The 25,550-nt window shown below is 42.3% G+C and overlaps 1 protein-coding gene and 2 long non-coding RNA genes across 5 annotated transcripts in view; 2 read left to right on the top strand and 1 right to left on the bottom strand.

Annotated features, from left to right (window-relative positions):
• The window catches only part of LOC310770353, a 571,729-nt gene that overhangs the window by 63,166 nt on the left and 483,013 nt on the right, over window positions 1–25,550 (bottom strand). The window lies entirely within an intron of this gene.
• LOC310770307 overlaps window positions 1–25,550 on the top strand; it is a 473,978-nt gene that overhangs the window by 443,295 nt on the left and 5,133 nt on the right. The window lies entirely within an intron of this gene.
• The window catches only part of SLC2A9 (solute carrier family 2 member 9), an 85,355-nt gene that overhangs the window by 54,672 nt on the left and 5,133 nt on the right, over window positions 1–25,550 (top strand). For all 3 annotated transcript variants that reach the window (XM_083630512.1, XM_083630511.1, XM_083630513.1), the window contains 6 exons: window positions 6,597–6,729; window positions 7,912–8,099; window positions 10,770–10,880; window positions 13,773–13,874; window positions 16,198–16,273; window positions 22,135–22,262. In XM_083630512.1, coding sequence (XP_083486638.1) covers window positions 6,597–6,729; window positions 7,912–8,099; window positions 10,770–10,880; window positions 13,773–13,874; window positions 16,198–16,273; window positions 22,135–22,262 — 738 coding nt within the window. The remainder of the gene's footprint in view (window positions 1–6,596; window positions 6,730–7,911; window positions 8,100–10,769; window positions 10,881–13,772; window positions 13,875–16,197; window positions 16,274–22,134; window positions 22,263–25,550) is intronic.

Here is a 25,550-nt window from a genome sequence, read left to right as displayed (position 1 = left end):
AGCAATGTTTACTGAAGGAAGGTCAGTGGACCTGAAAGAGAGCCTGAGATGACATGGCTCTTTAGCCTGCGAAGAATGAGGGAAGAACGGCTCTTTTGACACGTAGCCAGTCAATTTAAGGAAAGGTCTGTACGGTATTGCTTTTAAAGGTTTTTTAAAAAAATGTTGTGATACACACACAGAGAGAGATGCAAAAGCTCGCAACGCTTTGTGAGAGATCATTATGTAAACGGCTTCATTTTGAAATAAGTCACTAAAATAAACATTTTGCGGGCTCTTGGAGGGCAACCGCTGGCAATGTGCTTTCGCTTATTTCCACCTCCAGGTACAGTCATACCTAGAATCATAGAATCATAGAGTTGGAAGAGACCACAAGGGCCATCGAGTCCAACCCCCTGCCAAGCAGGAAACACCATCAGAGCACTCCTGACATATGGTTGTCAAGCCTCTGCTTAAAGACCTCCAAAGAAGGAGACTCCACCACACTCCTTGGCAGCAAATTCCACTGTCGAACAGCTCTTACTGTCAGGAGGTTCTTCCTAATGTTTAGGTGGAATCTTCTTTCTTGTAGTTTGGATCCATTGCTCCGTGTCCGCTTCTCTGGAGCAGCAGAAAACAACCTTTCTCCCTCCTCTATGTGACATCCTTTTATATATTTGAACATGGCTATCATATCACCCCTTAACCTCCTCTTCTCCAGGCTAAACATGCCCAGCTCCCTTAGCCGTTCCTCATAAGGCATCATTTCCAGGCCTTTGACCATTTTGGTTGCCCTCCTCTGGACACATTCCAGTTTGTTAGTGTCCTTCTTGAACTGTGGTGCCAGAACTGGACACAGTACTCCAGGTGAGGTCTGACCAGAGCAGAATACAGTGGCACTATTACTTCCCTTGATCTAGATGCTATACTCCTATTGATGCAGCCCAGAATTGCATTGGCTTTTTTAGCTGCCGCGTCACACTGTTGGCTCATGTCAAGTTTGTGGTCCACCAAGACTCCTAGATCCTTTTCACATGTACTGCTCTCAAGCCAGGTGTCACCCATCTTGTATTTGTGCCTCTCATTTTTTTTTTGCCCAAGTGCAATACTTTACATTTCTCCCTGTTAAAATTCATCTTGTTTGTTTTGGCCCAGTTCTCTAATCTGTCAAGGTCATTTTGAAGTGTGATCCTGTCCTCTGGGGTGTTAGCCACCCCTCCCAGTTTGGTGTCATCTGCAAATTTGATCAGGATGCCCTTGAGTCCATCATCCAAGAAGAGTCCACCTCTTCTTGCGAATGCTTCATGTTGCATTTTTTTTGGGTTAAGTATGTGGCAAACCCAGAAGTGTTTACTTCCGGGTTTCGCCGCACGTGCAGAAGCGTTCTGCGCAGTTCACGCATACGCAGAAGTGCTCTATCACGCTTCGCACATGCACAGAAGCGCCGCTCTGGTTACGGACTTTTTGGGGTGTGAACGGCACCCCGGAACGGATCGTGTCTGCAACCAGAGGTACCACTGTATAAGTGAATAATTATAATAAAAATAATAATTTATTATTTATACCCCGCCCATCTGGCTGAGTTTCCCCAGCCACTCTGGGCGGCTACCATTTAAGTGTTAAAAACAATACAGCATTAAATATTAAAAACTTCCCTAAACAGGGCTGCCTTCAGATGTCTTTTAAAAATAAGATAGCTGCTTATTTCCTTGACACCTGATGGGAGGGTGTTCCACAGGGCGGGCGCCACTACCGAGAAGGCCCTCTGCCTGGTTCCCTGTAACTTCACTTCTCACAATGAGGGAAACGCCAGAAGGCCCTCGGTGCTGGACCTCAGTGCTTGGGCTATATAGCAACCATATAGGAGAAACTAAAGAGGTTTAACCTGGATACATCATGCAGATGGGGGAGAAAGCTGCTCCTTGTGGCCCCAGCCTATTCATGTGGTCAGCCCACCCTCAGCCCTGTTTTTTATGTGTATTGTGCATGCATATGGCAGAATGGGGAGAACCAGCATATATATGGCCCTCACAGGTAGATTCCTTGTCCTGCATCAACCTTTCCAACCTGCTGTCCTCCACAGCTGCCATCAACAGCTGTGGTACCACAGCTGCCATCAACATGGCCAATGGTCAGAGATGATGGGATTTATGCCCTCTGAATGTTGTGGACTGCCAGTAGGGTAGGGAAGGTTGTCATACGCTATATGTCTGTCATAGCAGACCTTGAACCTTGACCTTTCCTTTCCTTTTAGTAGTGCATAATTGGGATACTATTAAGTATGAACTTTGGAGTCACAAATTTCAACACATGAGTTCAAGTTGATCAGTGTCATCTAAGTCTTACCAAGTTGGGGGTTTTCTAACATACACAATTTTGAATATTTTACTAAGAAAATGAATAGTGGGTCTTGATTTCAAATGAGAAAGTATTGCATTTCAGACACTGGCAAATCATCGTTTTTAGTGTTTTACATTCAGCTGCCACTTTATGCCTTTGCAAAGGATGAAATTATGCAAATGGAATAGCATGAATTTGCCCGATTGTTGAATCTGTCACACATGAGTAATACTGCTTAGATAAAGAAATAAAAGACTGCTGAAATTATAGCATATTTCTAATTTGTGTCTCAGATGTATTAAACTGGTAGAAGTATTTGAGTATTTTTAAAAAGTGATATAGAATACCTGTCAGAAGGGGAGGAAACAAATAAAAGAATGGGAGAAAGACTCCTGCATTTTAATAGTAAGTAAAACTACTGCTGCAAAATCAAAGTAAGCTATCCAAATAAGCTATAGAGTACTTTATTTATTAGGGTAATACTATCAAATTCACAGGATTTTTTTGTTTTCAAGAAAATAGGCCCTTGTGTACTTGATTAGAAAGAAAAGTCTATATCATATTTTTAAAAATCATTGGGTTGAAAAAAAAATGCATCTTCAATATTCAAACCAGCTGTGAATCAGGGGCGAAGCTTTATGCTCCAGCACTGGGGGCGGAGAGCAGGTGGGGGCGGGCTGGCGCACGTTCTGGGGGCAGGGCGCCCAGCACGGGCAGGGGGGCAGCTGCGATGGAACCCCACCAGGATCGCACTGCCGGGGGCAGGGTCCTCCCCCCGCCCCCCTCGTCCTCCACCAGTGCTGTGAATTCACTCATTTATATGCAAGTTCTATTAACATTTATTGGACAGAGAAGTGTGGGCAATATACCAGTCCTTGAAGTCAGATATATGAATTGACTGACATGGTTACTAAGAGAGCATTAACATGGTTACTAAGAGAGCATTGTGGCTGTTAATAGAGCAACCCTCTATCAATTTGCCTAATCTGTTTTAAAACTGTTTAGTTGCCTCTATGACCACATTGTGGCAGTTGACCCAGTAAGTTTTTTGAAGGTAATATTTCACTGAACCTTCCTTGCCACTAAGTTTGATTGGTTCTACTATTGTAAAAGTGGGAGAAAAAAGAATCTCTCCCTGCTCCCCCTACTCCACTCTTAATTTATAGAATTAATATCCGCTTTATTGCCCCATGCCCCGTAAAGCAAATCCTAAACAATTTCCCCTTTCCTTCTGCTCCAGCCCTTGACCATGTTGGTGACCTTTTTCTATATTTTCTCCAACTCCCATCTTTTTCAAATGTGGGGATGTAAAATGCAATCTGAAAAGCCACTGATAAGTGACCTGACAGTTGACAGTTTGGGAGGTATCCAGATTGTTTGCAGATGCATGGACACAAAGTTCTGTTGGTTAGCGTTAATACACCAGCAGCAACCCTTCTTGGAGTTCAGAGATTCTGCTGCTTCCCATGCCACCAGGAAGTAGCTCATGGTTTATCTGGCTAAAACAATCCATGAGCCCAGGTTTTGGCATTACAGGATGGACTGGCTTGCTTTCTGGCAGCATGGCGGGAACAGAGAGGGGTAGAGCCAGAACGTTTGAGCAGCATGCACCACTGCACATGAAACCATAGTTTGTTTTTGTGGGATGTGAAACACGACAGCAGTCAAGTACAGCATCCCTAGAGTGGACATAAAAGGGGATGTCTGGACCAGCCAGTCGGAACTTCTTGTTTCTCCTAGGCTGGGACAGACTTCCTCTGCATGTGACTGGAGGTGGGCATGACCTCACCTGCCCGGGTAACAAAAGAGCAGGACTGGTCAGCCATATCTCTCTTTCTGACCACATTCATCAAAGAAGCAACATCTGCTTAGTCTAAGATGCTCTCTTGGCTTGCAGCCAAGAGAGGATAAAGGGGGTGTCTCCTTATGGGATAGTTTACAGGTATATTACTTTTCTAACTTAAGTCTGCCTTCTGGAATCCAATTGTGAACAGAATGTGAGTGAGTAAACTCTTTTTATACTTTTATAGAAGACTGTGTCGTGTCTATCTTTTTATGAGGGATTAAATGGGGAATTACTGAAAGGAAAATGCATTTTAGAGGCTTTAGCGAGCCTGAGCAAACGCATCCGCTGTGCAAGTTTAAAAGGGGGAATGTTACTCTGCTAAATTGTGGAACTTGTTAACCCAAGTTGGAAAGAATATAATCAAACAATATGTCCTCTCCTGCATCCCTGAACATTCCCACAGTTTTTAACTATGATTTCATGTGATATGTGATTTTGCTTGTGATGTAGTGTATTTCTTCTGGGGCCCTCCCCCCCCCCCCCGCAAGAGAGGAAACAGATTTGCACATGACACAAAATGCATGCAACTCAAAGTTTTATGCAAATTTGTGTTCTCTTTCGAGAGAAGGGAGGAGGACCCAATCCACATCTGTGTCCTGGGCCCAGGAAATCCTGTTGACATCCTTGGTTCAGATATTGCAATGTACTCTCTGCACAGCTGCCCTTGGAAAGTGTGTGGAAGCTGCAGTTGGGCAGGTATATAAATAGCCCTTCACGTAGGCTTTGTTCGCTAAGATAAACCTCCAGGCATTCAGACACAGAAGGTTATATAAACGGAAAGGGTGCTGTGGCTATTGCTGTGTTGCAAAGCGTTAAAGCAGATGGGGTGGGCTGCTGGGCTAGTAACATTAGCAAGGCTGGATCGCTGCAAAGTTCTAGTGCTCACCTCCAGCAAAGAGCGGCTCTCCCAATTTTATTTTTATCCAATTGCTTCTAGTCACCATTCTAGGGGCTCCGTGGCAGAGCATCAGCCTTGCATCCAAAAGTTTAATCCCTGGCATTTTCCGTACAGGAATGGGGGAGACCCCTGTCTGAAACCCCAGAGACCCTCTGCCAGTCAGCGTAGACCAGTGGTGTCCAAACTTTTTTCAAAGAGGGCCAGATTTGATGAAGTGAAGGGCCGTGAGGGCTGACCAAAGGGCCAACCTTTTTTTTAGGATTTAGGGTTAGAGTTGTTGAGGTTTTGGGGGGATTTTACCCCAGGAAATAAACTGCCACAGGGGCTGGATTAAACTGACCGGTGGGCCAGATTAGGCCCCCGAAACGGACTTTGGCCATGCCTGACGTAGACAGTATTGATCAAAATGGATGCCATGGTCTGACTCGGTGTAAGGCAGTTTCCTCTGTGTGCGGGCTCCCCTATCTTGGGGAAAGTAGCCTTCCATGCCTGTACACTTTTAGGACTGGTGAATAGGGTTGCTACCCATCCCTAGAAAAATGTCCTTTCTTTTTTTTAAGAAAAGTGTCCCCTGTCCTGTTCAGACTTCAAACATGACACATCTTTTCACGTATTCAGTCTCCTCCTCCTCCTCCAAACTGCACATCCAGAGAGTGGATCCAGTGGGAGGAGGAGAGCCAGAGCCTGAGTGGGAGTTTGTGGGGCAGAGGAGGAGCGCTGAGATTAAGAGTTATCATGGGGAGGGGGCAGAGGGTGGGGTAGGGTGGGGCTGGGAGGAGGATTTTGAGAGAGAGTTTTTGCATGGGCAGAGGGAGGGTCACAGGAAGTTGCTGTGCACTGGTTTGCTATGGTGGAAGTTTTGCATGGGCAGGGCGGCAGCAGATGGGTCGGAAAGCGGGAAAGAGAGTTTTTGCATGGGCACACGGGAAGGAGTGGGTCAGAGACAGAGATGGGGGGTGCGGTCTGTCCATTCAGTGGAGAGTGGGGGGGGGATTTTTCTTACAGTTGTAAATCATAGTGCTTTTGTTGTTTTTATTCATTGAATAAACCCATGTAAACCCCGAGTGGCTTTGTAATGGATTGCTTTGAAGTCATGCCTGCGGCGGGTAATGTGATTTTTAGCTCCCCGATTCCCCCCTCAACCTGTCCCATATTTTGCCCGACCAAAGGTGGCAACCCTACTGATGGCGTCACATCAGTGGTCGCATCCAGAGCAGCTGTTTGTGGTGTCACTTCTTTGGAATTCTCTCTCGGAGGAAACACCACCAGAGCCTGGGCTTATAAATAAGTGCCTTGATACAAGATAGGCAGTTGGTCTCTGTGTGGTGCATTCTGACCGCCAGGGGCTTTCCAAGTCATCAAGCAGATATTCCTAGCCAAGGAGAAAAAGATAGATGCAGGGATTGAATTTAGGAGCGTCTTCTACTGGATTATGAATGTTCCCTATGTTTCTGTTTATTTCTTCATTACATTTGGATCATTATTTTCTTCCAGCATTACCTTTCCATTTTGTTTTGTCTTTGTCTCTTGCAGGAATCCATGTGGCCCTATCTATTTGGGATGATAATTGTCCCATCACTCATCCAAATGGCAGTCCTGCCTTTTCTTCCGGAAAGTCCTCGCTTTTTGCTGCTTGAAAGACATGACACAAAAGCAGCAGAAAAAGGTGTTGTGCTTTTGTTTTTCATCATTTGTCTGTTTGCCTCGAAAGACAGGAATTCCCCTGAAAGTGCAAATATCCCTTCGTTTTGCAGTCTGCTTTGTTTAACTCCAAGAGTCCTACAAAAATTGCATAATATCAAAACACTCGAGGCAGTTGCAATCTGCTTTTCCACCATGTGACTCTGTTTCATGCAAAGTATTTGTCTCCTGCAACTAGGGTTTTCTTGGTGGTGGCCCCGCCATATGGAATGCCTTGCTAAGTGGGTGTGCCAGGCCTCATCCCTAGGATGTTTTCAGGTGACCAGTTGACAGGACAGCTCAGAAAGGCCTTCAACTTACTGTTAGCTCTGCTGGTTTGGTTTAATTTTTATGATGGAGTTTAACTTGAGGATTGCTTTATGTTTTAAAATACTGTTTTCTGTTGTGACATTGCAGGGACGCGGGTGGCGCTGTGGGTTAAACCACAGAGCCTAGGACTTGCAGATCAGAAGGTCGGCGGTTCAAATCCCCGCAACGGGGTGAGCTCCCGTTGCTCGGTCCCTGCTCTTGCCAACCTAGCAGTTCGAAAGCACGTCGAAGTGCAAGTAGATAAATAGGTACCGCTCCGGCGGGAAGGTAAATGGCGTTTCTGTGCGCTGCTCTGGTTTGCCAGAAGCGGCTTAGTCATGCTGGCCACATGACCCGGAAGCTGTCTGCAGACAAAGGCCGGCTCCCTCGGCCTATAGAGCGAGATGAGCACCGCAACCCCAGAGTCAGTCACGACTAGACCTAATGGTCAGGGGTCCCTTTACCTTTACCTTTATTGTGACATTAGTATCTAAATAGGCAATGGCTATGCCTACAGGTTCGCATTCTCCAAATCTACAGGGTAATAATCCTAGCATGTATTTGTAGGTGTGTGTTGTTTTTTAACTTATTTGTATCCAGAAGCTGAATCAATACCATATTCAGCACTACATCTGTGTTCCCATGGACCTCAAGTGCACACAAAGTCTAGGAGATGAACCAAATTCATATGAAGTGCCTGGTATAATTTACATGGAGGCAGATCTATACAACCATTTTTTTTAGCCAGAAAAAAAGGAAATGTTTGATGCAAATTAACTCTTTGATCCATTGTGTCTGCTTGGTCTGAACGCAACCACAATTTGCATTCTAAACAAATATATGACTTGTGGGTTTACAGCATTTCAGACCTTTCTTGGCAAATCTGATGTGTCGTATGAAGTAGAAGACATTTTGGAAGAGAGTCGCGTGCAGAGAAACATGCAGATAGCATCTATCTTTCAGCTTTTGTGTGACAGCAGTAAGCGATGGCAGATCCTCACCGTAATTGTAACCATGGCCTGCTACCAACTCTGTGGTCTTAATGCTGTAAGTGAGATGACGGCAAATAATGTGTAAAAGATATATTTCTATGTTTTGCTCCAATGTTTCAAGAACTTTCTAGAATATTTCTAGAATGTTTTGGCGACGGCCTCAAATCTCTGGATGGAAGGGCTTTTAGAAAGGCAAAACGAAGGGTTTGTCCTATCATAGAACTGTAGAGTTGGAAGGGACCCCAAGGGTCATCCAGCCCAGCCCCCTGCAATGCCTCTTTCAGACCAAAGCCCCCTTCCCCTGAAAGCCTGGGCTCAGCCTGGGAGGGCCTTTAATCCAGCACCATCATTCCCCTGCCAGCCCCTCAGTGGATCAGAGGGTAGAGCAAAACCGGTGATAAACAACATTTGCATGTATTAGTTTTGTTAGTGAAGCATTGCTATTTAGCACTGTTACCGAAAATAATCAGCGTTTTTATTGATACACAATATTTAATTCAGCAAGTAGCACTGGGCAACTTTACACCTGTGGGCGTGATGGGCGTTTTACTCACTCCTTATCTCCTGCAGCTCCCAGTCCTCTGGATAATTCCTCTTCTCCTTCTAGCAGATCTTTGAGGCTGCAGGGGGAGGGGTGGAAGGATAAGTCCCATTGGCCAAAGCAGATATCGTTGCACAAGTGCAATGCCATGTAGCCCCTTATCTGCATGCTATGAACTTTAAAGAAAGATGCAGCAACATAAGGCAAAATGTGATGCATCGATTCTTCAAAACACATTCCTAAGTTTCCTAGTATACTGGGGGGATAGATCTCATAGTTACTGAACCAATGCCATTGTCTTCAGCTCAGTAATAATGTTTGTAGGTACCGGTAAGTAGGGGTGTGTTGTGTTGTGTTTGTATGTGACTGAGTGTGAGAGAGATGCACTAACTCATTTTTCCTGTTACAATATTTAATCTTTGTTCTTTTTCACTGCTTATGCCTTACCTTTCCTGAAGGGCAAATTCAAGTCCAAGTCAGATCACTAAGTTAACAACCTGATTTCAGTCTTATTCTGCCAGCAATTCCAGAACAGCTGTTGGCTGGCCAATCTCCCTCCTTTCAGCCACTGTGAGAACAGGATGCTGGAGCAGATGGTCTAATGGCCTGATCCAGGAGGTTATTCTTGCAGTAAATGCCTTCTTTTCATCAGCCCCAATATATTGCATTTGCCCAGTCCATGTTGCTCAGATGAAATGGGATCACTTCACTTTGAAATACATGGAAAACATTCTTTCACAGAGACTGACATCTGTGGAGGAAATCAAACACCCCAAATGAATTCTGTTGCTCTCTAAATAAGCTACCTGGGATGATGGCATGACCACATCTAATTAAGGGATAACTTGAAAATTACTCTGTGTCAGATGATGGGTGTATTATCTTTTTAAAAAGGAAAACCTTTTGCACCTTCCAAAGCAATTTGTAACATTTTTTTTGAAGTATCTTTCTAAGAGTTAATTAGATGTTACTGAGAAATTCTTCGCTGTCTGCTGTGAATAAGATGAAAATCGCACTTCATCATACCTTCAATAAACCTACAAAAGACATCCCACAAAAAGTATAGCTTTCTACTAACTGCAGGATTTCAGTACTAATGACAGGCTTGTTCTGTTCCCTGTTGTGGATACTTTACTGAGAAAAGATATGGAATTATCTTGTCATCTATTCAGTTTACAGCTCTTCTTATAATTATACTTACAAGAAATAGAAAAGTGCCATGTGCAGTGAAATAACCAAGGCAGGGTCCCCCCCCCCCAGTCCTGCACTTGCAGTACTGGAAATAGAATGGGAACATCTGGGATTATGGCAAGATTTCTTCTTGTGGGGGGGGGGGAATCTAGAAATGAAGTGGTATTGATTCCCTCTAAGAATTACTCAGGTTTAAAGACTCAGTAGAACTGGTGCGTTCCATGTGGGGTTCTGCACTCTTGAAAAAGCTGTGAGGGAGCATCCCTTTGAGGGTGGAGAGTTGCAAAAAGAACCAAACTTAAATGGTTAGGTAGTTGGGAGAGGTTAGTTTTTTGAAAATTTGTGGGCTAGGTTGGAAGAGGGTGATAAATCATAGGTTTAGGGTTAGGGAGGAGCTTTGAGAGTGTTAAGCAGCACAAACAATAACACTTTCCTGTTGTTTGCATATTTCTTTTTCCAGATTTAGCCATTTGCTTATTTCCTGAGCTCCCAACTAGGGTAAACTGAAAAATAATATATCAACATACTATTTCTTCTTCTTTAAATTTACAGTCAAGGGACTTTCCAGACGATCACTTTAGAGAGCAATTGTTGCTGCTCCTACATTGTGTGAAATTCAGATTTCTTTCCTCAGAAAAGCACTTTTCTTTTTTGTGGGGTGGAAGGCTGCCATAACGTTTTCCATTGTTGCAATGGTATACCCTGCTCATTGTATTTATATAACACCACAATGTTCAACAAAATCTCGACATATTATAATCAGTCGCATGTTTCTAATTTGGTTTATTAAAGTGCTCCAGCACAATTGGAGCATAGGGTTGTGCTGTTAACGTCCGGTTGGATGTCACTGGGCAAGATGCTCAACACAGTAATTTGCATCCTTTGGCCAGTCCATCATTACTGAGGCATTAAATGTATGTAGTCTTACATTTTAATTAGATTCTAAAAACCGTTTTGAAATCAAATAACTGAAAAAATGGTTTCTTGTTACAGATTTGGTTCTACACAAATGAGATTTTCAAGGGAGCTGGACTAAGTTCAGAAATAATCCCATATGTTACTTTAAGCACAGGAGGGATTGAGATTTTGGCTGCCATTTTCTCCGTAAGTACTGTGTCTTCTGCGCCCTGTAGAATCCTTTTAGCTCCCTCCTCTTTAGATTTGATGTGACATTTTCAGGTAAAAAGCAGACAGAAGGGCTATGTTTTATAAACTTTATTCAACCTTACTCAATATTTTAAGAGGTTGGGATGCAGGAAATTTCAGGTCTGCAGTCATTATGAGTTCTCAATAAATTAGATTAATCTAGTTTATTGCTGTATTGGTTTTTCATTTATTTAAATAGCACCATTAATGTGTGTATCTCATAGAATCACAAAACTGTAGAGTTGGAATGAGTCCTGGGGGTCATCTCATCAGTACTGTGAACCTTGCTATCTAAAATCCAGTACAGGGAAGAAGAGTAGCGGGGTGGTAAACAGTGAATAAATATGTTATAGTTTGAATTGCAAGTTTAGTTCTTGGTCTTTGCTCTTAGTTCTTTTCCTTGGTATTGAATTTAGGCCAATGTTTATTTTAGCCTATGTTACCACAAAAGGAGAAAGAGGGGGGAAGGGGGAGAGGAGAGAGAGAGAGAGAGAGAGAGAGAGAGATTGTTTTCTGTGGTACAAAAGGCCTCATGTTAGAAAATGACCATGAACATTGAGAGCTAGTTGCTTTTAAAATGTAGGGGCCATATACAGTTAAAAGGATGCACAGTCCAGACCCATTTACTTATTTAAAAAGCATATGAATAACTTTCCCGCACTGAAATCCATGACATTCACAGTTCCAATCCTGAAAACGGTGGGACTTGCTTGTCAGAAAGCCTGCCTAAGACTATGCTACGCAAGTGATGGAATTTGGTTGGATCATGTCATATATTTAAAAGTGTACATTTACTAGAACAAATTTATACTTTATACGCAAGAAAATTGTAGGCATTTGAAAACGTTTGTAGGTGAAATGTGAAATGTTTTGTAATGTAAACATAAGGAACTGATTTACCAATAATAAGGTGAAAAATTATAATTTGACAAAGGGTAAGTAAGTGATTATAGAAATGCAAAGAATATAGAAAGGTATGTGGAAGTCAGAAAGAGGGGGGGGGGTCGTTGCTCTTACAGAATAATATATTAAGTTATAGAATTATGTAACAAAATGTGAATATGATTTAAGTGGAAAACTCAATAAAAATATTTTAAAAAATAAAAGTGTACATGTAATTTACAAATATGTCACAATCAAAACTGCCACACAGCTGGCTTTCTTCCTGAGGATGAAAGATGTTGTGGAGACTTCTGTCTGTTCCCTCACTGGGGAACAGATCAAGGGAGCAATTTTGAGCAGACAAACAGCTGGCAGGCAAAAGGCGAAGCAGCCCCCGTCCTGGTCCACCTCTCTTTGCTTACCTTGGGTACTTTTAATTCATTCATTTTAGCGGGGGGCGGATTATGCAACTACAATAAATGAAATGTGAGCTTCATTCATCTGTCGGGGTGCATAGGATTGCAGCCGCCAAGTGGAGTGGGGGGGGCCGAGATCCAAGAACGACCTATTCCATGTTTGTATATGAACTTGATGAATTTATTCAAATGGGCTGCTCAGTGATTACCCAAGTCCTAAGCATGCTTGCTTTTGCACTTCATTTGACTAGACCTGCTTGGGAACAGCCTTGATAAATATAATTCATATTCATTGCTGTCAATAAATTGTAAGATCAGTGCAGCTGAGCAAAGCTAGGCAAAGCAAACACTGAAGTCGATGCCATTGATTGTGTTGACATTTTTTAGTCCTTTCCATGCAGAAAATTCTGCTGCTTTGTTGTCTTTGATATTATATACAGTTCCGACAGAAGGCAAGTTCCCATAGCAGCAAAGCTAAAAATGGAATGTGAGGTCATGAGCATCGGAGCAAGAAGGAATGAAAAAGCTGCACAGTTTAATTCAACTTTTAATTAATTAATGCTTGAACACATGCTTAATAAGAGGGGTGTGCTGCAGGGGCCACTAAAAGTGGACTTGCAACCAACTTACCATGCAGCCAAAAATGTAATGTGGTTTTCTGTGTATGTGATGTGCAGGCATGTGTGAATTGACCCCCTGGCAGAGGCTCCGATGCCCGTAATTGCTGACACTCTCCCTAATATTCTCTTATGCTTTCATGACACTTCTCTGAATGCATGGGTAAATTAAATGTTTCTAATATAAAACATGCAGATAAAAAAAAAACACTGTGTGCCTAATGGCCAAAGTAATAGAAAGTGGGTCCTCATTGCTCCATGTGTGTAGAGCCTCTGAAAATTCACTCTGAAAAACAGTGGTGAGCACCATTTAGAATATTAATACTGTTGTTAGTGTGACTTAATGGTATATTAATTTGGTTGCAAATGGTGGGCACAAACCATTATTCCACTTCAGTGCAGCTTATGCAGCAGACCAGATCTAATCATACATTTTATATATAGAAAGTTAAAACACTTGGAATATGAAAAAAGTTATCTATGTTCCAGTTTGGAGAGTTTTTGTTTGTGTTGTAAAAAGTACAGTGGTACCTCTGGTTACGTACTTAATTCATTCCGGAGGTCCGTTCTTAACCTGAAACTGTTCTTAACCTGAAGCGCCACTTTAGGTAATGGGGTGTCCCGCTGCCACTGCGCCGCCGCTGCACGATTTCTGTTCTTATCCTGAAGCAAAGTTCTTAACCCAAGGTAATATTTCTGGGTTAGCGGAGTCTGTAACCTGAAGCGTATGCAACCTGAAGCGTATGTAACCCGAGGTACCACTGTATAGCATTGTGATCCAAGTGACTAATCCTAGCGTCTTTAGGATTCCCTGAGAGACATGGATCCCCATTGCCCTTAGATTGATCCATGAGGAGTTATAAGAGTTGACCACATAAATCCAGGATACCTCTGGTTTTGTTAGAAAATAAGAAACGGTTTTTTTTCTTCCTCAGGGCCTAGTGATAGAACGACTCGGACGCAGACCTCTTCTGATTGGGGGGTTTGGCTTGATGGTCCTCTTCTTTGTAATACTCACTGTGTGTATGACTTTACAGGTATGTAAACCTGCCCTGCTCAGCTTAAATATTAGGCAATTCTCATTGCTCTTTCTTGTACACAGTGTGTGATCTTTAATGTGCAACTTTGACATTGAAGTCATGTGTGGGTTAACTGTGAATCTATTACACTGTCAGTTATTTTTGTCCTTTTAAAATTATGTTTAGCCAAGAGAAAAACAAAAGCTTCACAACTGAAATTGTTCTTGCAGGTTTCAAGATGAGACAGTTTAGGGATTAAGTGATTTAACAATAAAGTATTTCATTCACTACCCATTTGTGTAAGAGAAAAACGAGGGGCTATAACCTTTTCCCTCTTAATCATTTGTATAAAAGGAAACTAGAGTTATATAATACTATTTTAAACTAACCTTGGTTCTCCAAACTCTGGTTTGTTTGAACTAGGATTAGTAAAAACTATCTGAGATCAAAAGTATTCTCCCTATCCTCCTTTATTCTGGCTTGCATTATGTGTGAGCACTGCTGCTAACCCTGATTGAAGAGATCACAGAACTCCAATTCACTTTGGTTGGTAATGCATGATTCTCAATACAACCATGGTCCCTAAACCATGGTTCAACATTCATTCTTCAGCAGCCCTAATTCTGTGTTTTAAATATGTGTATCTGAAACATTATATCACTCCTAGATATCCTATTGCTTTTTGGCAATTTCGTTTTAAATATTTTGATTCAAAAATGTGAAGATGTGTTATGCGCTCTAAATGTCAGGAGCCTGACATTATTAACATTTACTTTCCAAGTGGCTATTTTTTAAATGGTCAAAAGAAGATTCTGAAGGAGGTCACAGAACAAAGTAGAAGTCATTTTAATCCCTGATTTGTTTCTCTCCTGTTGCATTGATGATTATACAGCTTCTTTTGCTCCAGAGGGCATCTCTCAAACTGATGAAAGCTATAATTCTGACAGGTTAAAACAGCAGGCTTTGGGTGAACTTTCAGTACATTGTATTTCTCCAGGCAAAGTCATGATCTCCATTCCTCACACAAAGGTTAACACATATTTCCCAGGAAAGAGTTGCTTCAAGAAATGTGCAAACATGAAGATATCTACATTTTCAGCCAGATCTTGGATGTAGTGAATTGCCTTATACCAAGTCCACCCAGATAAGCCTCCCAGAGTGGCCACTTTCAGGCCACCCTTTTGGGGTAGAGATGCTGAGGCTTGAAGATGGGATCTTGTAAATGCACATTATGTGTTTTATGACTAAGTTACAGCTCTTCCCCACGTGTGGCTTAACACCTTCGTCATCAGACTCACTATTCAGTACAGATCAGTTGCCGTTCTGTTTCATTTAGATACAGATATATTAAAAATAGAAGCAGATAGGCCAAGCTGAAATGTCTTTCTTGGACAGGGTTGGATTTCAGCACAGACAGAAGATTAAGGGGGTCAGGGGCAGACGACAGGGTGAATGGCAGACATGGGGTCATGTATCAAATTAGGCAGGTGCCACAGGCAAAAACTGTAGTCAAAGACAAGCTGGCGATCAGCACTAGATTGTGGAGGGAGGTGAGGCGAGGTCGTCCATATGGTTCTCTGTCCATTGAGTTGCTGAAGAACCCAACCTGGAGTTAGACCCAAGCAGACTGCTCTTGGTTCCTCAGGTCATGGCTGGACTGAAGAGCCATACTTCCAGCTTTGGCCACTGTATGGGTGGTGCTGCAGCATAGCAGAGATTGGGGGACTCATTCCCACCACTTGAGATGCCAGAATCTCTACTTTGAGACTTAGAACGATCCATACAGTATTTCCATTTTTCCTGCTTTTTTGTTACTGAAGTAAGCGGTCAAGTGGAAAGAGTTCTTAAACCCAATGATATATACTGGGTTTATTTGTAGCAGTGCATGCCTTTCTGACATGATAGGAACGTATTAGTTTGTGAATGCCGTTTTGAGTAGTTATTCGCTGGCACAGAAACAATAAACCTCCTATCACCACACTTTAGGGTCTGTGTTACTTTGCAAACCAAGGAGTTCATCTTTTTTATTATTATATATTATAAATATTATATATTTATTTATACCCCATCTTTCCCCCCGAACAGGACTCAAATAAAAACATAGAGAAATCGATAATAAAAATACCAATGAGCACAAGACACATATATAAAATCTGTTTAAAACATACCAGTATATTATTACTATATGTTTAGTAATCTTTTTCTATAGATCTTTCATTTTTGTGTGCATGACTACAGAATCCAAGAGTACAGAAAACCTGTATGATTGTTTGCACTTACTATAACCAGTACTTCTGTGTACTTTGCACATTAGTAATACCTCTCCAATGTATTTTTTCAGGATCAAGCAGTCTGGCTTCGATACTTCAGTATAGTCTGCATTCTGGCAATAATTGCATCATTTTGTATTGGACCAGGTAACGATTTTTTTTCAAATGCATTTAAGTGAACTATCATCCACTCATGCTGAAGTCTGTTGTACTAGGGGCAGTATGTTTCCTGTTTTAGCCTGTGAATGTCCATCACGGTGGGAGTGGTGAAACAGACGAGAATTCAATGTTTATAATGACAATATGAAGTATGGTGTGCTGTAGATACGTTCATCTGCCTAGGTTAGCACTGGAAGGCACCATTGATCTAACTCTGTGGGTTCTTTCCTCCCTTAGCTGTAAGCTTACAATGGGTTGTATGCAATTCCTCTTCTCTACAGCCCCCTGCATACCATTAAAATGTGCTCTGGAGGGCTGGGAGACCTTCTGGAACAGATTTTGGGGCAGGAGGGGAGAGGAGAGGAAGAGGAAATCCTGTTGCCTGAGCGGAACTCTGCTCACAGTGTTGGATGATATCCAATGTTCCTAAACCCAATGTTCTACTTATAGACAAACTTGAGTACCCTCACATAGAATCATAGAATCATAGAGTTGGAAGAGACCACAAGGGCCATCGAGTCCAACCCCCTGCCAAGCAGGAAACACCATCAGAGCACTCCTGACATATGGTTGTCAAGTCTGCTTAAAGACCTCCAAAGAAGGAGACTCCACCACACTCCTTGGCAGCAAATTCCACTGTCGAACAGCTCTTACTGTCAGGAAGTTCTTCCTAATGTTTAGGTGGAATCTTCTTTCTTGTAGTTTGGATCCATTGCTCCGTGTCTGCTTCTCTGGAGCAGCAGAAAACAACCTTTCTCCCTCCTCTATGTGACATCCTTTTATATATTTGAACATGGCTATCATATCACCCCTTAACCTCCTCTTCTCCAGGCTAAACATGCCCAGCTCCCTTAGCCGTTCCTCATAAGGCATCGTTTCCAGGCCTTTGACCATTTTGGTTGCCCTCCTCTGGACACGTTCCAGTTTGTCAATGTCCTTCTTGAACTGTGGTGCCCAGAACTGGACACAGTACTCCAGGTGAGGTCTGACCAGAGCAGAATACAGTGGCACTATTACTTCCCTTGATCTAGATGCTATACTCCTATTGATGCAGCCCAGAATTGCATTGGCTTTTTTAGCTGCCGCGTCACACTGTTGGCTCATGTCAAGTTTGTGGTCCACCAAGACTCCTAGATCCTTTTCACATGTAGTGCTCTCAAGCCAGATGTCACCCATCTTGTATTTGTGCCTCTCATTTTTTTTGCCCAAGTGCAATACTTTACATTTCTCCCTGTTAAAATTCATCTTGTTTGTTTTGGCCCAGTTCTCTAATCTGTCAAGGTTCTCTAATCTGTAAAATTCATCAGTAATGAATTTTAATCTGATATAAATCGGGGCTGGGCAGAAAGAAGATAGATCTACTGGTGGATTTCTGGATGATTTGCCCCAGATAGGCAAAGGTTTTGGACTCTCAGTTTAGCAACGGAAATTTCATTTAGCAATCAACAACATGCTTGTTTAGGAGGATTCATACTCCACCATTTCAGCCTAAGCGCAGTGCTTAACGGAAGCTTACCACATGTTGGAAGCAACTAAATGGCTAGATATAGTTTCTAAATTAGGATGTTAGAGAGTCTTTGACCTCAGGTGTAGATATGTATCTACAAGTTCCTCATGGGGAGCAGTATGGCTCTGCCCCCCCCCAAACCACCAATTTGCATCTAGCTTCACCCCCAAATATCCCCCTGCCTGAACCTCTGGGGAACCACAGCCAGTCATTGTAGAGATTACTGAGTCTGATGAGCCAATGATCTGGCTTGGTATAAGGCAGCTTCATATCTTCCAAGTGATTATTTTGCACCCAGCTCTGGCTGTAGTTCAGGTAAAAGAAGCAATGCCTGGAGTCTGCCTGGACTTGGTGTAAAATGGTCCCTTGAGGAAGTTATGTTTTTATGCATTTAGGTAGTTGAAGTTTATATGGGTAGGAATTGGACTGTTAACAACCTTAGGCCTGAGGTGCAAAAAGTATGCATGTTAATGTTAGCGTACACTTTTCTAATAGAACCTGCAGAAATACATTTGACAGTGCAGTTCAATCCCTTACTGAAAGTTATTTTATCATTTAATGCCAGCTACAGTTTAGAACTTTCATAGTTTTAAAAAGCAAATACAGTTTTCTCTCTTTTGTTCCAAATGGTAGTCTATTTTGGTGCACAGCTTTTCTCCCATTACGACTCTGTCAGTCATAACTTCCTAATGTGTTTTGCACTCACATTGAAGCAATCTGAGCAGAGATATATCAGAGTGAAAACTTTGCTATTTTTCTTGCTCGACTAGCTATCGCTAAGGAAAATACATAGTTATATGGCTTTAAAAGTGATTTAGACAGCGATAAGGCTATCAAGCGCTGATAATCATGGTGGGAATGTTCTACTTCTACAGTTTAAGACAATATTTATTTACTTGCTTACTTGCTTACTTACTTATTTATATGCCACTTAATTACTGGAAATTATAAATGGGGGGAGTGCTGCTGCACTCAGGTCTTGCTTCCTGTAGGGCAGGGGTGCTCAACCCTTTTTCAAATAGGGCCAGATTTGATGAAGTGAACATGTGTGAGGGCCGACCCAAGTTGTTGTTTTACAATTTTACCCCAAAGTTGTTGAGCTTTTTTTAGGATTTTGCCCCAGGACATATGCTGCCACCAAATTAAATCGACCAGCGGGCCAGATTAGGCCCCTGAAATGGACTTTGGACATGCCTGCTGTAGGGGCATCTGGTTGGCCAATCTGGGAACAAGAATATGGAGAACATGGGCTTTTGGCCTGACGCGGGTGGCGCTGTGGGTTAAACCACAGAGCCTAGGACTTGCCAATCAGAAGGTCAGCGGTTCGAATCCCCGCAACAGGGTGAGCTCCTGTTGCTCGGTCCCTGCTCCTGCCAACCTAGCAGTCGAAAGCACATCAAAGTGCAAGTAGATAAATAGGTACCGCTCCGGCGGGAAGGTAAACGGCGTTTCCGTGCGCTGCTCTGGTTCGCCAGAAGCGGCTTAGTCATGCTGGCCACATGACCCGGAAGCTGTACGCCGGTTCCCTCGGCCAGTAAAGCGAGATGAATGCCGCAACCACAGAGTCGGCCACAACTGGACCTAAGGGTCAGGGGTCCCTTTGCCTAGCAGGGGTCTTATGCAGTGATTAGGAAGCAGTTCATAGCAACATCTATGATATATGAGACAAGCTGCTCTTTTCTTTTTTGATACATCAATAATGGTGGTTGTTTTCACTGTCACCTGTGCAAATCAATAAAAAACTTATGAGTTTTAAAAATCCACCCCAAAGTAATTATTATTATATATTATTATCGTCTATTATTATCTTTTTTTATTTATATTATTATTATTATTATTATTATTATTTATTTATTTTGTATAACCTCCTTCATCTGAAGATCTCAGGGCAGTTCGCAGCATAAAAATACAAAATAAAAACACAAAATGCATAATAAAAACAAGAACAAAAAACAAACCCGTAATTCCCCCCTCCCACAAACACATTTGAAAAGACGTAGAATGTTAATCAGCGACAGGCCTGGTTGAAGAGGAATGTTTTCATCTTGCCTAAAGATGTGTTATGAAAGCACCAGGCAAGCCTCTCTGGGGAGAGCATTCCACAAACGGGGAGCCACCACAGAAAAGGCAGGTTCTCGTGTTGCCTCTCATGGAGGAGACACAGAAAGAAGGGCCTCAGATGATGTATGAACCAATCTTTGACTATATGAATGTGCAGATTTCAGATATTGATATTTATAAATCTGTTGCAGTGACGTGGTTTGCATGACATGCTAGCCAAATTTGGCTTAGCAAGACCACATGAACCTGGGAGCTCCCAAAAAGGAACTTGTCGCTGTTTTGCTGCTTCCTGGTGTTTTACTCATAGTGCGACATCCAAACTGAGGCTCGTAGTGAAGCTGTCTCCTCTCTAACCACGAGCCACGGTGTGTTGTGCAAACCAGCTCAGTGACTAAATATACAACTTCATGTTATCTTAAAATAAATTAACCCAGCAGCTAACAGCAAATGAAATGGTGCACATTTTATCTTCTGTGTGCATTTGTCTTTTTAATGCTTTGAATTTTAGGCTTAAAATTAAAATCAGATATTTTTATGACAGCTGCAGTCTAATTGACGTGATTGTCTTTCCTTGAAGCCTCGGTTTGTGTTCCTCTTTCCATTGTGCTCAACTTTATACTGAAAAAGACAATGTGATTGAAGTGAATCACTCTGATAATTATGTTTGCTGCATTAACTTTGTGAACTCATCTCGAAGCCATCTTGCTATGAGACTCCTACAAGAGAGCTTTCCGCTGTAACTTCCAACGATTGGAACAAAATTAAAGAAAGAAAGAAGTGTTTTAGCTTTTAAAAATGTGTCTGCACAAACCTCTTGATCTAATGATCATATGTGGCTCATTTTGAGTGGGAGACCGCATAATTTAGAAGAATGGTGAATCAGTATCACCCACCCTAATAATCGACACTGTGGAGACTGCAGTTATTGCAATTGGAACTTATAATATGTAATCCTTATGTAATCATTGAAAAGTGTGTGTGTGTGTGTGTGTGTGTGTGTGTGTGTGTGTGTGTTTCAAGCTAGTAGGTGGTAGGAATGAAACAAAGGAAGAGAAAACCTAATGAAGGTCACTGATACACATGTGAGAAGGAAGCTCAGCCTTTGGTTAGATAGGGGGGAAAGCATTTTGACATATTCCTGTATATAATGTATAGTAGGATTCTCCATTTACCTTGGCAAAATGGCACTAAGTGAAGCTGAACCGAAAGCTCTCCAAGCAGAACTTTCAGCTCAAAATTTGAAGTGGGGGGAGGGGAGGAAAAAGAGGGTACTTTGAATTTGGGGTTGAAATATTTCATTGCATTCCTTACGATTCCTTACTTTGCACCTGGCAGCAGCAACAGTTCCTCTTTTTAAACTTACTTTAGCTACTGGTTGTAGGGGCAGCAGAACTCTTTGTCCTACCCAATGGCCAGCTGAATGCTCCTGAAATCAGAGAACTACATCATGAAATAGCATCGTTCTGTGAAGCGTTCAGAGGGAGGAGCCCCCGTCCATTGCAGTCTCCATTTTCCCTGTAAAAGCCTCCTCCGAATGACCCTCTGACAAGCAGCTGCTGCAAACAGCAGCAACAAATTGTTCAGGGGGTGGGGAGAGAATGAGAGATGGAACCACTGCTGCTATAGCCTGTGAAGGCAGTGAAAGGGCTCCAAGACTTTCCCTGCTATCCTCCAAAAAAATGGACAAATGAGGTGCCAAATTCAGGGAAGACAAGACCTCAGCCCTAATGCAGTTAACCCATTCAGAAGGCACTATCATTGTGCTCAGCCATGCATTGTTTTGCAAATTTTACCCTATTTTGACAGTTGATGTGTGATACTGCAACTTAAAAGGGAAGCTTTGTTGACTGAATGCTGCAATCCTAAACATATTTTTCCCAAATTTACATGACGTACTGTGGAATCAAAGTTTTAATGTTCTCAGCTGGTTTTAGAAGAGCAGGGCCTCAGCAGGGCTAGAGGGGCCTAATATGAAAAGGATCACAGTTTTCCTTACATGTCATGTCATTTTAAAACTACACTACTGCTTTAGAATTTTAGCTAGTATTTTTAGCCCCCAGTGCAACAGTCTTAATATGATTTAAGGTGTTTTGTTAGCCATTCTGATGGCCCTTTGTTCAGACCACACATGTGGGATATAAATGATACTGTTTCTGCACCAACCCCAAGCCTATTACTAATGTATTTTAGTGAAAAGAAGTCATAGATGGTGAGCTGAAACATGAAAATTTGTGGGGGTTTTTATTTAGCGATCATCGTACCCTTGTCTTTTTTGTTGCAGGTGGGATCCCATTTGTCCTTACGGGAGAGTTCTTCGCTCAGTCTCAAAGGCCCGCTGCATTCATGATTGCTGGGATAACAAATTGGCTCTGTAACTTTGCCGTTGGACTTCTTTTCCCTTACATTCAGGTATGAGGAGTCTTCACATTAACTTAGCTGTTTGGACTGTTGCCAGAAATGGAAAGTGCCATAATTCTCACCGTAAACCCGAAGACTTTTGGATAATGAATGAAACCAAATCCAAACCCATACAAGGTAGCACTGGCCTTCTTTTGTCCGGTTGTTTGTAGCCCCAGCTCTGCACCTTTTAAAGGCAGCAGGTCTAAAAAGTCTCAAGGAAAGCGAAGATGCCCTGAACAGAATGGCTACTCAGATTCACCACTGATTCAGCTCAGCCTCCACAAGGGAGGATGATTTAAATTTACCCCATTTGTAGTTTCTGTATGTTGCCAAGTAGAGTAAAGGAGGTGGCCAGCCTTTTTCATTCCTCTCCCAAATATTGGACACTGTTGTTCAACTGTTAGTACTGTTTTTAGAGTGTCTAGTCCTTATGGCTGCACAGAATACTTGGATGTCTGTGACAAAGGACTGGATCCAAACTTAGGTTTAATTGAAATCAATAAGGCAAATTAGACAAAATATAAGACCCGCTGGTTTCAGTGGGGAAGAAGTACAATTAACTCATTGAGTTAATGTCCTTAAGGACGTCTTATGGATTACTTCAAATCTGTTCTACTGTTGGACAATACTGTTAAATATACTTCAAACCAGCTCCTTGAGCTCCACAGCTCCATGCATGGCTGCTTCTTGGGATGGACAAAGGTGGATTGTGATCACCCCACAGAAGGAACGCATGTCAGCATCAGATAAGCAGGGCCAACAACAACAACAACAACAATTTATTATTTATACCCCGCCCATCTGGCTGGGTTTCCCCAGCCACTCTGGGCGGCTTCCAACAGAATATTAAAATACAATAGTCTATTAAACATTAAAAGCTTCCCTAAACAGGGCAAGGGGAGACGACTGCCTCAGGTGGCAGGATCCATGGGGGCAGCTGATCTGGCTTCCAAAGAATGCATCACCGGCACTGGAGGCTGGATCAGCCTCCTTCCCAATGCCTTCCCTCTACAGTTGTCTGTCGGGAAAGAGGAGGTGTTACTGGTCTCTTTCCACCCCTAGGGAGGAAATATTGGGGGCTGACCTCCAGGGTCTCCTGGGCCCTTTTCCCCACTGCAACAACCTTTGATTCCCACTTCAACCATCACATAAGGTTGATTTTATTCCCCTGCCCTCCGTTCCTGATATAGATCTTCACTCACCGCTTCTTTCCTGGTGGGGGACTCCTTTTGTGGTTTGTCTCAGGCGCCAAAATGTCTTGGGCCGGTCCAGCGCATCAGATACACATTGTCATCCCTATCAGATAAGGAGGGCATAAACCCAAGTAGCATATCTTAAATTTGCTGAGATTAAACCCAGGTATTAAGAGCAGAGTTTTGACACAAGACAGAAGAAGCACCCATCCCCGGGTCCTGTTTTTCAAAAGTAAAACAATTAAATATTTTTATACCTACATGCAATTAGGATTCATTTTGGCATGTTGACCCAGCTCTTATTCAGAAGAGAGAGGAAAAGTAATAAGTCAGTTTTCCAGATCTTCTCGGATCCATTAACGGTGAAGCTTCTTGCTAACAATACATAGGCTCAGCTTGTGCTGAGATCGAAACTGATGTGATGAATCCTGACAGTACATTCCAGGGACTCTCAGGTCTCATGAACTAGTGAATATTTACATTTCTTTGGTATCCTGCTTAAAGGTGTATCTGCCCAAGGCATAAAGGCTCTTTTGATCCTGATGCATGTGGGCAGTGAAGAGATGGGCTGAGCATCTATGAAAATCAAAGGATCAGAGTTTAGCATGAGCTCATAGTCACAAATGTATTTCAGTCTCTCTCTGAAAATGTGTCAACATGGCGAGTTTCAGCCCCTCAAACTGGTTACCTGCCAAAACACAGTTTCAATGGTCAGATAAATAAAGTCGCAGTTCACATCATTATGTTCCTGATGTGATTGTTGTTTTTTTAAGTCTCCATATGCCAACAAGGAGTTAAATCGGGTCAGTCTCTCATCATTAGATAGCAGCAGGAACCCTGGTTTGTGAGGGCACCTGTTCTATGGCATCCTGGGTATCTCTTGGTTATTGCCTTCCTTCATAAGCGAGTATTTGAAACTGCATAGTTTGGTCAGAAGGTGAAGTAAGAGCAAGCGCAATGCAAAAATATACAGTCCATTAAATATACACATTAACATTTCTGCTTATTCTTTTTGTATAAGCTGCAGAAGAGCAGGATATACATGCTAAATAACAATTAGCGTGGTTTTTGCATTGTTTTATAATTCTGCATTATTATTGATCTGTCTCCAAGCACTAACAGCTTGCTTCACACCTCATTTTCTGCACATGTTTTCTTCTCTCATCCACCGCAGGATTTCTTTATTGAGATCTTTTCTTTCCCTGAAAGTGAAAAAGTGCATGAGAATGTGTTTCTCTCCCCCTTTTTGCCATGTAGACAGCACTGGATTGCCCAGTAACAGCACATGCTTAGGGCGCCAGCAAAGCACCGGCACCAAAAAATTGAGGAGATTGTTTTTGACATAATTTTATTTTTTACTTTAAAAAAATGCATCAAACTAATCCTCATGGGCAAAAAACAGAACTTAGACTTTCTTACACTCTACTACGTAATTTTATTTTCTGGTTTAGTATTGTTTTATGTTTAATTTTATATGGGGACACCATCATATTTTCAGCACTTAGGGTCTCTAAAGGTCTGGCCCTGCAAATTATAGTCCATAGCAAATGGAGCACCGTCCAGGCATGAGTAATAAGGTGCCTTTTGCACCAGATGCTCACTGCTGAAATCTGCCATTTTAAAAAGTGGGTGAATTTTGCTTTAAAGATTACTTTCATTTTGCAAAAAGGAAGCAGGTTATCCACCCCCCCCCCCCCCGTGAATTATGAAAAGAATGCAAGGAACCTCCAAGGATCTTTGCTACATTTGGTCAGTGTCCTAAAAGTTTGTAATTCCATAAACTTGTGAAAGTAGGACTGCCCGTGTGATTGTGTTTTGCCGCGAAGTCTTATGCGTGTTTCAGAAGCAAGTCCTACTCTTTCCAAGGGATTGCTGCCTTAATTAATGTAGTTCCGTGCTCATTGCTGTATTTCAGCTTGGGTAGAACATTCTGTCAGCTGTAGTGTGGAACATTTTGAGGATGACAAATCTGGTTACAGAGACGGAACATCTCCCTTGCCAACGCTTTATAAATTGCCCTCTCCCTAGTTCCTACCATCACCACACAATTGGACAGTGGTTCTAAGAGCATCAGATGCAGATGCTCTCTAGGGAATTTCAGGAA

This window comes from Podarcis filfolensis (genome assembly GCF_964270895.1).
Source record: "Podarcis filfolensis genome assembly, chromosome: 9".
Lineage (NCBI taxonomy): Eukaryota > Metazoa > Chordata > Lepidosauria > Squamata > Lacertidae > Podarcis > Podarcis filfolensis.
The sequence above is the reverse complement of the archived record's forward strand: the minus strand, read 5'-3'. Positions and strand labels throughout refer to the sequence as shown.